The sequence below is a fragment of the Vigna umbellata genome, chromosome 9 (assembly GCF_029865625.1).
Source record: "Vigna umbellata cultivar VRB3 chromosome 9, Vumbellata_1.0, whole genome shotgun sequence".
Lineage (NCBI taxonomy): Eukaryota > Viridiplantae > Streptophyta > Magnoliopsida > Fabales > Fabaceae > Vigna > Vigna umbellata.
In genome coordinates, this window is record NC_142173.1 from 50,251,140 (window position 1) to 50,266,369 (window position 15,230).

A 15,230-nucleotide genomic window follows, 5' to 3' on the forward strand; every position below is an offset into this window, starting at 1 on the left:
AGTGATTCCCAGTTTGCCAAGAAAAGAGAGAGACGTAGAAGATTGAAACGTTTTTCTTTTCCACTATAGAATTTAAAAAAGCTCGATTATAAGCTACTCACCGTGCCTGTTTTCCATTTTCTTTTCCCCCATCTTAGTTTAATGGACCAATTCACTGGTTTGGATTTAAGCACAAAATGACAAATGGTTTGTTATAAAGTTGAAGTCAAGATTGGACGATAGTATTTTTTTTTTTATAGCCTCAGTATTTAACAATTCTCATTTTATGCTTAAATTTGAAATATATGATAACTATGTTATTTTAATCAAATAACTAAGTTAGTTTAGATCAATTCAATGTTAATTGAATTAATGAACTTACAAATCATTTAAAAAATTGAATTAGGTTTAAAATTCAATTTTTAACATAATATTAAAACTATAAATTAAATTTTATTCTCACAAAATATGTTTATTATTCCATTCAGATTCATATTGAGTTGTTATCAAATCATTTATTAATATTTTAGTTCACATTTATACATATCAATACGAGAGAATTTATTAAAATATTACATTAATTAAAAATAAAACTAATTCAAAATATATAAGTAAATATAAATTTCATCACATAATTTGTATAATTATTGACAAAAATAAATTCATTCATCAAATAATAGTAGTTATTATGATAATTTATAGGTTTGATTGAACAAAAGCATTCATAGAAAGGTAAACTTGTTATACATGAATTTTCCGTTAACTTTGTGTAGATTCGTTTAGCCATTTTCAAGTCAAGGACTAGTGTAAAACTTATCTGTTAAATAGCACTACGTATCATTTGTGAAGTGGCTCTATTTTTACTTTTTTTTCATGTCTAAATTAAGGAGAGATAGGACAAAGGTGGCAACTGCTGTCGGAAAGATAATGTCACAATTATGTACTAATTGAATGAGATTACATAAAAATTTATTTGTTTGACACCACATGAACAGAAGGAAATCAAAGAGGGGAAAAGTGTATATTTAATTTGATTGATAAACTCCATGCTTCTTATTATGGTAAAAAAAAAAAGGCTTGTTTATAGGAGAAATAAAGTGTCAAATTAAATGAAAAGGAAAAAATGTATATCCTAAAAAAATTTGTAAGTTAGCTTACTATTTTAAATAGCATTCTTACGTCACACAAAAATGTTTTCTTTTTATAAACTCAAAACAAAGCAAAAGAAAACATAAACCATTTTTCTCCTTTTTTATTTAATATTTTTAGCCTATTTAAATGAACAAAATATTCTATTTCTCCTAATTGTATTTTCTTCTGTTTCAACATATCCAGAAGAAAACAGTTCTATGTCAGTCCAGATTTCTAACAAAGGGGTTAAAAGAGTATTACTAGAATAAATATTTCTCTTATTCAATATTAACCAGAGTGCATAGTACTAAAATTGAAAAGGAGTACCACGTTAACGAATAGAACCTTTTGGACGCAAAATTATTGTGATGAGGTTGAAAGAAGGAAGTGTTGCTCCTTCCACCACCACTCCTTCCTTCATGTACTATTCCATTAATGTTTTATCCCTCTTTTTTATTTTTTCATTCCTATTTTATCTTTAGTAAAATTTTAGGGTTAAAATTTTTTAATCTCTACCCACTCCAATCTTATACATGTATGTCGCGGCAACTCTTCTTCCTTTTTATTGTTCGTCTCCTCATTGTTTCATTGTGCTCTTCTTCCTCTTTTTCACGTTTCACTTCTTCCTCTCATTCTTTAATTGTGATAGGACTTTCATTAGCTGGTGTGCTTAGTGAAAGATTGCAAGTGATGGTGGAAGCAATTGATCAGCCGTGCCAAGATCGGTGTGTGGTGGCGGTGGTGGTGGTGCTTGAAGGATTCGTTGTGAAGGTGCATAATAAACCCTAAAAAAATAAACGTATAATCTTTAAACGGATGTGAGCATCCCTGAGCGGATGTCAACATTCGTTTAAGGAAAAACGAATGTCGATATCCGTTTTGTCTTAAATGAATGTTGACATCCATTGACGGATGCTCACATCCGTTTAAAGTTACATGTTTATTTTCCAATTTATTTTTTTATATTAATTTTGGAGATATTTTAATAATATAATTTATGTTTTGATGTATTATTTTTTAATATATTTTTGATGTATTTTAATAACGCATTTTTGAAGATCTTTATTGTTATTAGTTTATATTTATATTTTTTTGTATTTTGCAGTTATATATAATTAGTTTTTTGTTTTAATGTTTTTGTATAATATATATTTTTTATATATGGTTTTTGTATTCTTTAATAAATTTATAATTATATAAAAAATTATTTATTAGTTTAATTATATGAAATATATAATTTTATTATATTAATATTTTTGTAATTAAAACAAACAGAGAGAGAAGGACAGTTGGGAGGTGAGACTGAGTGAAAAGTAAAAATTGACAGAAAGATAGGGATTGAGTTTAAAGTAAATAAATAGGGTTAAAAATAAAAAATGTTATTTTTATAATTAAATTTTTTTTCAGAAGATTAGGGAGGTGGAGGGAGAAGTGGTGGTGGTGGAGGGAGCAACACCCAAGAAGGAACTAGGCCTGTAACAACATAAAGGCCCAACATGACCTTGTGATTGGGCTTAGCTAGGTCTAATTAAGGAGGGGGCTTCTTCATGCACCCCATAATTATTTTCATCCTGCACCTCTAGATTTTGAATTGATTCATATTTTGCTCCCTCCAAATTATATACTAATAAATGAATAAAACTGTCATCTTCTTCCTCCCTCCCCAAAACTCAAACTATTCTTCCTGCATATTAATCCTTTTTGGGTTTGACACTAAAGAACCAAGCATCCGCCGGATCCATGCTTAGCTTTGGTGATGGACTACCCAACAAAGTGTCATGCAATTTCATTGATTGAATCGAGATAATATTTTATTTTGAAGAGGTAAACAGTAGCGATGGATTCTCTAATGTGATGATTTGAGTTCTCCTATAAGGAACCAAATTACATAATTTGGGCAACGTTTTTGTGCATTGAAATGGGCAATCCAGTTTGAGTCACCGGATCCGGAAGAACTAATCGGATTACCAAATGTGAAGGATGTGAACCGAATCAATCAATCCAGTTACCTTTTATCGCAATTGTACACCCGATTGTCCAGTTCATTAGCTACAACCCTCAAAAGATTACACTTTATTGATTGTTTTGGTTTATATCACATCTCCTAAATTTGATGATTCAGTTGTCCTCTCAAATTAGGTAATCCAGTTTGTTATCCCGAATCCAATAAGTCAAACCGGAATGGACAATCTGATGCATAGAATGTTGACCCGATTTTCTAATCAGGTGCACAAAATGTTTCCTAAATTTTGTAATCATTTTCATTATGCACAGGTTGGTTATTCTACAAAAGATTTATGCACTCTAGTGGATGTGCAATTATGCATAGAATTTTGTAGTTCTATTAGTTTGTACGCGGTTAAATTTTCATATTTGAGATGAAAGCTTATTCTTTAGGCTTTAATACTCACATGAAATAAATCAAAGCTTCAACATGGAATATTCTTTCATTTTAGTCAATGAAAGTGAAATGAGTTATACTAGACCTTTTTCAAATTATGAAGTATTTTCTACATGTGAAAGCTACTTGAGTGGGTGAGATATTGTTTTTCAATTTGAGTTTGTTATTATTATGTGATATGAGATATCAGTTGGTTTTGTAGGTGTCATTTATCAATAAAAAATGCTAAATGCATTAAAATCAAGTTGTGTCCAAAAAAAGTCACTTACCACATCAGAATCTTCTACACATCTACTTTAATGAATGGATTTATCACACTCTAACAAGATCATTAATTGATGTAATTCAATTTTGTGTCATCTTAAAGATCATTTGGAAGTATATATTGCATTACACAATTGCTCTATTGTAGTGTCAAGAATAAGTAAATTTTTCATATGAAATTGACACTTATCATGTATCAAATGGTTCTATTTATGTATAAAATAATCCCTTTTACTTTATAATTACCACATAAGGTACTAAGAAGAAGAAAAATAGGAATTGGATGAATATTTATGATTTGCAACAATTTTTTGAAGAATTCAAAAATGATGTAATTGAGCCCAAAAATTCGCAATTGAACATCAAATAAGGTGGCCAAGCAAAAATTTGGAACGTTACTTTTGCAGGTAAGCCACAAGAAAATGATGTTGAACACTTAAGGTGATGCATGACTGAAGCACAAGAAAGTGGTGCTCATCCACATAGGTTGTAGAGACAGAAAAAAAAAATCCCTCCATGGAAGGAAACCTTTGTGACTGAGTTTAAAAGTTGGGCTTAGCACAGTCCAAAAAATTTTATGAATAAAGACCTCATGTTCTCATTTTAGACATTGAGTAGAGGATTAAATAAGTAATGGTGGAGTAGAAATAGGTATGTAAAGCTAGAGAAATGTTCTTATTGTAAATCTTATATGTAGATGATGTTGAAATTGTATAACAATATTCTATGGATAGTTGAACTTTCTCACGTTGAAGTTAGATGTAATCAATTTTAATTCACTGTACTCTTATTTCTTGAGTATTTATCTATTATCAATTGGTTTATGTCTCAATTAAAAGGGATAATGACATTTTTCTTGTGCTATTATACTAGGTTGAAGGTCATATTTATATTTCCTATACTAACAACACATGTTTTCCTTGCAGGTTGCTTATTAGCTCTATCAAATCTCATAATAACATAAACAAACCCAAGCTGAAAAGCGATACCTTTCACTCACTTAAGTAAACCATCATGTATAGAAAATACCTAATAAGTTGTAAAAGGCCTAGTATAATCTTCATCTTTCATGAAGTCTCTCAAGTCTAAAGAATAAGCTTCCGTCTCCAATATTAAAATTATAGCCACCTACAAACAACATAAACTAATACGACTACAAAATTCTCTACATAATTGCACATCCACGGGATTGCATGCAAAAATCATTTCTATAATAACCAATCCGTCCATAACGAAGCAGATTACGAAATTCGGGCAACATTCAGTGCACCGAAATCCCCATTCCAGTTTAACTTATCATATCTAAGATAACAAACCAGATTACCTAATCAGGGACAACAAACAAGGTCATCAAATTCGAGAGATGTGATATGAACCAGAGCAATCAATTCAGTGAAAGCTTTTTAGGAATGTAGTTATGCATCTCAATTACTCCGAAACACTAAATTTATTTAAGAAAAAAAAATTAAGCATAGTAAGACTGATATTTCATTTTTCATTCAACACCTATCCAACACCAATAAAATAATATTTGTACTTTAAAATACAAAATAAAATCATTTAGAATGAATAGTCTAGGAAAGTAAAAATATTGTTTTATTGAGTGTTGGAAAGAGGTATAAAAATTGAGAGGTGTACATAAATTTTTTTTTGTCTAAATTAGTCTTGATCTTATGATTAAGAAAGAGAATAAAAGGTGCAGCTTGAGGTGCTTAGGTTTTACCCAAAATTACCCTTTTTTTCACCTATATCCTCTTCAAAACCTTTTAGATCTCTTCAAATACAAACAAGTGCGTTGAATACACACTGTGGCTGACCGTTGCTCCTTTTTCATCCTACTGTAACCCATCCAATAATGCTTTTTAGGCAGAAGCATTTTCTTGAATTTTGTTTCACCTTCTTTCGGAAACACCAAAATATAAAACAAACTGTAAAAAGCTGCAGCAGGTGGGCCATGAAACCCAAAAAGTTGAGAGGACAACACTTAACACTGCCCCCCACATCTTTTAAATCACTCATCAGAACTGTATAATCAAACATTTTATCCTTTCAGTAAAATTTAAAAACCCTTCTTAAATGATAGCTACACAAAATTCATAAATGCGTTATAATGCTTAACCTTTTACAGAAAAAGTAAAATCAAATGCTACAGAAGAAAAATTCAAATTAAGGACTAAAACGTTCCACAAATATCAAACTACCTTGCACAAAATTTTCGATTGTATAACCCAAATCAAACATCATTGTATAAAACTCAAATCATTCTAACCTGACTCCAATAGAATATTTTACACTTTATTATCAGTTTATAAGGAAAAATGGACATCTGAGTACAGCACTGCCCAATATTCAATCCAAATTACTCTTACATGAATTCTAATAAAACTATAATGCTGACATACCTCGATTTTGTTTATGTGCTAGATGATTAGCGTAGTTCCGGCTTAGATTTTTGAGGAAAAAAACATTTTAGATGACAAAAGGAAAGACATTTCTGTCATACAGAGCAAGAAAAAAACATTGTAGATCAAAAAAGAAAAGACCCTTCGGACAAACAGAGCAAGGATGTTTGAATTGGGGAAGATAATCAACAATGACTGGATTCAAAACGACAAATTGTAATCCTGTTTTGAAAACTAACCATTCAAGATGTTCTATTTCCATACGCAAATTTCTAACTGATTTAAATGGTATGCAAGAAACAAAAATGTGTTGGTACATCTGATAAAATTTGTATTCTTACAGCTAAAACAACAAAAGACAATTCTAGTAGAAAATTGAAGGAAAAATAGACATATAGATCGGAAAAGTAATTCAGAACAGAACTACAACTTAGTTACTACATATATCCATAAACCATGGGAAAACAAACAACATGACGATTATGCTGGAACGTATCTAAGTTAGTCCTTGTTCTATTCCCAATATAGAAGCTGCCTAGGTCCATACATTATAAATAAACAGATTGCAAGGAAATCAAAAGCAATGTCACCTTAACATAAAATCCTCAACACTAACTGCAAGAAAAAGAAGGTCGCCAGCACCACTTTGATTTCGCTTAGCTAAGAATAAACCGACAGTGAAGAAAACCTGCAAATCAATACCACTCTTTCATAATGAAGGGAACAAGAGAAGAAAACAATAGCACCAACCAAGCTAAAACAGATTTGAGAAAACAAAGACAATATGGACAATGCATGCTTACTTGGGTCAGCATTGATCAACATGGCAGTGCCTCCAAAGTTGCATGTTCCGCCATTTCTCTTGTGCTTCTGCCAGTAACTGTTGAAAGCATAGGAAGCGTGAGCAACCACAGTATCAGGATAATAGCAGTTTCCCTGTGGCGTAATCTCCATGCAATCAGCACCACCCTCTCCACAAGCATAATCCATAGCCTGTTGCAGGGTTTCTTCAGGAACACTGGGCTTAGCCACACACCACACCTTCTGGACAGGGAATATCTGGGGGTAAGGTGAGCCATTGTGTAGTGGATCACAAGGAGGGAGTGTGAAACCATGAGGTGAACTAGCTGGAACACCAAATGGTGGCTCTTCAGGGGCAAAAGCGGGAGAAAGAATTGGTGGGGGTGAAGAAACTACTTGTGCTAAAGGAGGCAAAGGTACATTGGAAGGGGTCATTGGTGCCTTGGCTATTTCTGGTGTTGGAGCTGGCCTTACTGGTAAAGAACCTATTGGGCTAAAATCAACAACTGAAAGCTTTCTTGCCGTGCTTTTTCTCCCTTTTGTAACAATGGCGATGACATTTATGTTGCCGAGACAGAAAAATCCAAGCTTTTTCAAGGACTCAAAGTGGGAAGACACCAAGCTCAAACTTTTATCAGAGAAATGGGAGAAGCCATTATGTGGGATCACAGAGTATGTGGAGTTTACCTCTTGGAGAAACTCTAATAGGGGTTTGACCATTTTCAAATCATTGTTAGAATAAACTCTGTTTAGAGACAAACACTCCAGAGTAAAAGCAACAGAAACTTTTATGTCTTTCTCCAAACCCCACCTCTTGAGTGAGTGGTAGACATTTTTCAGGGAAGACAGAACCTCAGAGAGGTGGTTGTGTTGGTGCTGTTGGCAGAAAGCAGTGGTTCCCACAACTATGGTGGTGATATTGGAGGCAGGGTAGTGTGCAAGAACGTTGTGTCTGAGCCATCTTTCAGCCAATAGAATACTGAAAGAGACCTCATTGAGGTCTTCAGCGCTCACTGAAACAGCCAAGGGAAGCTCATCAGCTTGTGATGAGGCTTGTAAAATGTCATCACTCGTCTCACATAGGTTTAGGAACTCAATGGATTCTTGACCAGTTACTGCAAATTTAAACCAACAAAAAACAAATATTAGATTCAGAAGAAGTAAAAAAAAACACACTGCACAACATTCAAAGTTGAGAACTTTATGAAAACAAAACACATTACCAGTAAGACCCAGAAAACAAAGAAAGAAAATAGGACATAGCCACCCCATTTTCTTCAGAGCTTTTGTATGAAGCACACTTTTTAAACAAACTCGAACTTGCTGGGAAGTTCTCGGGCTCATGCACTTCTTATATTGGAAATGTGACCTTTTTTAATAGCGCAGAAGAACACTTAACTCGTGTTGCGATGTTTATGAGTTTCTCTTTCTCCACAATGCCTACATCTGCAGTTCCACATCCAAAGTTTGAACCATTTGGGGGAAAAATAGAAAATAAGACTCGTCGTGTAATAACAGTACGAGAAAATAAATAAATACACAAAAAGGACAAACATGCTAACAAATTCTTACAAAGAGAAATGGAGAAATAACATCAGTACACATAATTAATGGTCATGCAATATTGAGAATTAAAGAAAAAGTGACCAACTGAATATATATTTATAATGATAAATACCCAAAGGTAATAATAATACAGTGAAAGACTTCACTTACAATATAATATTAAAGCTAGTATTTACATTGTTTCAGGTAAATTGTTACACTATATACTTTTTCCTAGTATTTTAAATAATAATCATACTATTTTAAAAGTAAATAAATAAATACTCACCTTTTTATATTTTTAACGAAACAATATTAATATTTTTATTTTTTTTATTAACTAACATTTTTCCTAAAATTTAAATAAGTAAAATAAAATAAAATTTTAAAATGTAAAGTTAAAGAAATTAATTGTTATATGTTAACAATGTCAACAAAATCACACCATTAAAATTACCATATAATTAAACATTCTATATTTTGTAATGCTTTACCAAAATTAAATCACAATCTATTTTATATTTTGTTTGATTAAAATTTTAGTATAAAATTTAATATTTATTGTATAAAAATTAATATTTTTGTATAAAATTTTATTTGATTAAATCCAATCCTATTTAATATTTAAGTATAAAATTTTATTTGATTAAAATTATTAAATAATAATATAAGTTATTTAATGTACTTTATGAACTAAACGTGTATTTTTAATATTAAATAATTCCATTCCTTACATGTTGGACAATATATCCTTTTTTAAAAAAAAAAAACTTAAACAGTTTGAAAATTAACATTTTAAAACTACAAATTTTACGAAAAAAAAAATTAATTTGTGATTCAAACTAGTACTATTAAAGATTAATTAAGTTAGATTAAATTTAATAAAAATGTAAATATTAATCTCTACTTTCCAAGTTCAGTAATTAATTCACTTAAATCGAACCTATATACACCCATAAATAGTAGATGCAACTCCAAGTATACAATCCAACCACTTATAAATAGGAATATTTTGTAAATTTAAAATTTATTGAACACTCAAAATATTAATATTTGCGTTGTATCCAACTTATTTAATTCATTTAGACCTTATTCTTTTGAGTAGATTTGAGAGGATTTGAAGATAAATTTTTTTGTCGTTTATTTGAGTGAATTTGAAGGTAAATAAGAGTGAATTTGAAAATAAATTTTTTTAATTTGTCACGTCAATACAATTCTATATTAATTCTCACAAATTTTATTTCCAAATTCACTCTTATTTACCTTTAAATTCACTCAAATAAATGATAAAAAAATTTATCTTCAAATCCCCTCCAATTCACTCCCTCAAATTCATTCAAAAAGAACAACTGCCTTAAGCATGGTGTTATCAATACAATGGTGATTTTTAAATTGAAATGTGTTCATTGCAACTTGAATGATTGTGATGAAATTTTAAAAGACAAAAACAATAAATCATTCTAAAATTTGTGTCAACTCGTACTAGAAAATAGACCTAGGAAAAAGTGCGCCAAATTGACTAATTTAGGTTAGTTGATGGGAAAGTTACATATTTAAGTTACTTTTTATAAAAATTATAGATGCGTCCTAAATAAATACTACAAAAATAATCATTATTAAATCAAATAATTTTTTATTTTTTAAATTGAAATTATGTTTATAAAACATACTTTCATAGCGGTGATGTTGTGAAAAAACTCACTTAAAATTAATCGTATTTAAAAAAAGTATAGCAGAGAATAACTAATGCAAAAAAATGTACTGACATGTGTTTTCTTTAGTTTTTAAAGTAAAAAAAAAAAATTAACGCTGTATAAGAAGACGGTTATCAGATGTCAGAGATAAAAAAATTAGGACGTTAATTGACATTGAAAATAAGATAATGTGTTAATTAATGTTAAAAAATGAAAATTTTTTATGTTTATTTTTTTGTCATTGTCAATTTTTTTTATTTTTTTAACTAAAAGTGATTTATTTTTACAATTCTACAAGATATGAAAAGAAGAAAATTAAAAAGATGTAGTCTAATTTTTGGCATTTTATAAAGCACTGATTATAAGCTATGAACTATAAAAAAAAATTGTCACAAGTAAATAGTGTTATGGTGAATAGTAGTATGAACTTGAAATTGTTTTGATAGTTATGGTTATTGTTTTCTGTTAGATTTTTTTTACCACTCTTTAGAACTCGTGTTTCAGAATAAAAAAAACACCAAAAGTCTTTACTTTGAGTCTACATGAAATATAAAAATTATTTAGAAAGTCAATTGTAATATATCTTTAAACAACCATATCATTAGTTTCGATTGACCGATTTGTCGTTATTATATGTTGATTTAGGGTAGAACAAAATTTTCAATCACGTGATAGCTCATGTAGACGGTTGTTCCTTCTAGGTTTAAAAAAAGGTTGTTTTCTATTTTTTGTTAATTTTTTTACAAACTTTGCAAAAATATTTCACATACTTAAACTTTGAATCTTGATCTAATTTTTTCTTTGTGAGAGCTTCTCATGATATTTTGGTGCTTGAACAAATTTTCAAGTCATTTGGAGTTGTTTTGAATATACTTTCAGTTTTACCCCAAGTTGTGATGTACAACATTTAGTATGAACAACAAACAAGTTTAACAATACAACAAACAAATTCAACAATACAGCAAACAAGTTCAACAATATCAATATCAATATCAATATTAATACCAATAGGTTCAACCTTCTTCAAAACGAAAACAAAAACTAACATTTTTGAAGAAAGATTAGTCGAAATAAAGTGTTGTCACCAGTGAAAGAGAAAGGAGAACACGCTAATGATAGAGAACATGAAACCAATAAGTCAAAACGAACAAAAATCATACCTAAAGTAGTTAATCAACATACATTTGTATAAAATGAAAGAGAGATTACATGTGTTGGTCGACAAACTTTGTGGGTTAAAAGTTTAAGCAGAAAAGAAAGTCTCGTGCAAAAATAAAAATCTTTCGCCCAAATTTTTATTGAATTCACTAACATATAACATTTGAAAAGTGATATTTTGATGTCTTATAAAAACTAGGGCCTTTGAGGTCATATGTAAATACATTTTCACTTTTGCGCTAAAAATTTATCTAATATGATGCCAGAATTCTAAATTTCTGACATCTTATAACCAATTTGCGTAAAAAAAAGTCCAAATTCTGACGTCTTAATTGAACTTCTATTTACAAAAATATCAACAATAATTTTTTTAGCGTTAATTTTTTTGTTTTATGAAGTTGAACGTGAGACTTTGAAGCTTTATTTTGCAGTGGTATATATTACACAACTTTATTTAAACGGGATTAATTTTAAATAAAGTTATATTTAATCTTCATCACTAACACAAAAATGATGTTTTGTAAACATGATTTTAATTTCAAAATTTTAAAATTTTATAATTTAATGACAACTTATTTATAATAAAGTCATATCTACTTAACCCAATTTGATTTTATTTATAATTATTTTTTAAAATAACCTAAATCAATCATTTTCAATGTCAATTTGTCGAAAGGAACGTAACACGTGAAACAAAAAAGACGTGAAACTCGTGAATTGAAGAAAAAGACCCACACTGAACGAGCACAGAAAAGGAATCAAGACGTTACAATGAGCCCACCACAGACCCAATGGCCCAATTCTCAGTACCTTGCTGGAAGAGACTGTCAAGGACAATAGCCTCATTGACGGTTCCTACCCCTAACGTACAACTACTGAATCAAAATTCCACCAAACAACTTAAACAATATTGTTTTCCGTTCATGGCTGTCATAGTAAAACATTATGTTTTATCATGTCTATGACAGTAAATTTTCAGATTAATTATTTATATAATAAACTTACAACTAGGTTTAAAATTATTTATTATTTACCTGAAGAAAACAGTTTAATTAATTATTCCATAAATCGAGTTCATAAGCTTGTTTACACTCTGTAATTTTTTTTTCACGTTTGAAAGGTGCTACTAAACAAATATATTGAAAGGGAGCAACTGGACCAATTAAAAAAAATAGCAGCATTGGACAGAACTAGGCCCAAGAGACATCAATTAAAATGAGTCACTTGACATAAATAGCCAGTGGCTACTTGTATTTTAAGTAGTTGATATCACTTGTGTTAAATATGTTTTTCTTAAACAAAAATAATAGGTTCTAGAATACCTGTTCTTTAAATGATTAACTATTTTTTTTTATAAAAGTTATTTCTAGTTAATGTTGAAAAATACGTCTTGTTTGTATAATGATTATTATAAATAAATTGTTAATTAGTAGTTAATATGTCACATTTGATTAGAAAATAGGAATGAGAATTTCCCATCAATCATATTTCTATGTATTGAACTCTTCTATTTGTTTGTTTTTCAACTCTATGGAAAAAAGATGTTGGTCCATTTATATTTGCTTCCAACTACTCAACCCGAATATTCAATTTATATAAGAGTAATAATAAGTGTTAAATGAGTATGTAAAATAAATCATTTGGGTATCATTATTTGCCTAAAATACATTCTTAGGTATTCGTGTGAAAGAAAATTAAATGGAAAAGAAAAATATAAAGAAAAAAAACTATATTTTTTTTATTATATGATTGAGGAAAAAAATATATTTACATAGAGAGAAAAAAAGAAGAGAAAAATCATCAAAGTGATTATTAGTTTAATATTAGATAAAATACACTGAAAACACACACTTGATTAATTAAAAATTGTAAGAAAACTTGACATTTCATGAATTTTGTTTAATTTTTATTTTTTTTGTAAATTTTTTGTTTATAAATTACAACCAATAATGAAAAGTGTTTTAAAATATCTACCGACATGTTTTAGTTGATTAAAAATATAAAATATGTTTTCATTTTAAAACTTATCAAATTCGATTTTAGTTTTCTCAATAGATTTTTTCCTTCTAATCTAAAAGTATTTCCCTTATATGTCAATACTTATTTTGTGGTGGTCTATTCTCGTTATTAAATATAAATTATGATTATTTTAAGAACTATAAAAGTAAAATACTTCAAAATTAGGCCAGTAGAAAATGGGTTAGTTTTTAGAAGATTAAAATCGAATTTAAATATCTTGATAATAACTAAAAATGCTTTTTATCCAGGAACATATATAATATTTAAATTAACTGAAATATTAAACAAAAAGGAAAAAAAAAAAACTCTTGTTTCACCATATGATCTGAAACACTTGAATCATGTTAATCAACATCCATGTAAACTTTGAGATGTTAGTGTTCTTTTTTTTCTATGTTATAAGCTAAGAAAGACGTTACTCACTATTTCAGTGTGAAAAAAGATTGTTCGGTGTGAGTTCAGAACACCATATTCCAGCTGGAACCCTAGCTTGAATCCATGATGGTTGGTCCACACAAACCATATCTCTGACTTTTTTTAGAATTTCTTTTTCCACCTTTGGAATCTTAAGCTTATGTGCTTCTTTATAAAACAGGGTGATATACTTCCAAATATAAATTGACTACTCTCCCTGTTTACATGTTGTGTCAATTGTAAGCTAATTAAAATAAAGAAAAAAATATTCATACATATCCAAAATATTCATATTCATAGTAGATACTTCTTTAAAAAAATTAAATAATAGATTTGTAAAATATATAATACGATAAGAAGAAAAATAATAAAAAAGTGTTTAATGTTAGATAGAAGAGTACATAGTTTAATGTCCGAAACTAAAATTTTATACAAGTTGTTTTTTTTAAGTAAAAATATAAAATATTAAAAATCTCATACAATATAACTAAATCATAATATATATATATATATAGTGAGTATAAATATTCAATTAATATTGAAGTTATATGATAAATGGTATTAATATGAACAATATCATTCATTTGTAAACTTATAATGGTTTTGTTGATGAATTGAATGGAGAGTAAGAGAAGCAAAAGGAAATGTTATTAATAATAGATTCTTACCTTTAATTTTCATGGAGGTCCTTGATGGGCTTAATAATTTCACTTGCTACTGAAGAAACATGTAGAAAGAGTGGCGTGAATGGTTTGTTCTTTAGGGAACAAATATGCGTGCACTACATCTTCATCTTAAAACACTGGGTATGTATCACTATTAAATAAGTAATTATTTGAAAAAATTAATTAAGATAATAACAGTTTATTCTGTATTTTATTTAAAAAAATAATCATGTTTTTACTTTAAAAAAATATTAAGGGGATGTCCCTCTTCTTTATTTATGAGCAGATATATAAATTTGATGCAATTTTTTTTAAATACATTTTATCTTTTCATTTTATGATTGTAAAGGTTCTAATTAAAAATAAAATAATTATGGTATTCTCTAATTTCTTTTATTATATGTATTAAATTAATATATGTCAATACATAAGAGGATAGTTACTATAAATATATAAATAAAATTTAAAATTTTAAAATTAATAAAAATGACACTTATTAAATGAGCGAAGATATTAACATCAATTTTTTTATTGACTAATATAAAATATATAATTTATGTCAAATATTAAAAGAACAAACTTAAAGTTTGTTTTGTGTGAAAACACGAGGAAAACATTAATTTGAGTTAATATTTATTTTTTATGTCAAAATGTTGTGGGTTTGGGATTTATTTATGATTAAGTATTCATCTTTAGATGAGGTTTGTTTGTTAAAATATGTATTTTCATTTGTGACTGGTATGTTTTTTTTTTAGGA

At 28.7% G+C, this 15,230-nt stretch overlaps 1 protein-coding gene across 1 annotated transcript; it reads right to left on the reverse strand.

Moving 5' to 3' along the window:
* Positions 1-6,545: 6,545 nt before the first annotated feature.
* Positions 6,546-8,463, reverse strand: LOC148193791 (glucan endo-1,3-beta-glucosidase 13-like). Its single transcript, XM_088098345.1, has 3 exons — positions 8,202-8,463; positions 6,981-8,093; positions 6,546-6,865 (listed from the first exon to the last, which is right to left on the reverse strand). Exons 1-3 carry the CDS (start codon positions 8,320-8,322, stop codon positions 6,834-6,836), a joined length of 1,266 nt encoding a protein of 421 aa, XP_087954471.1. The 5' UTR covers positions 8,323-8,463; the 3' UTR covers positions 6,546-6,833.
* Positions 8,464-15,230: the final 6,767 nt, after the last annotated feature.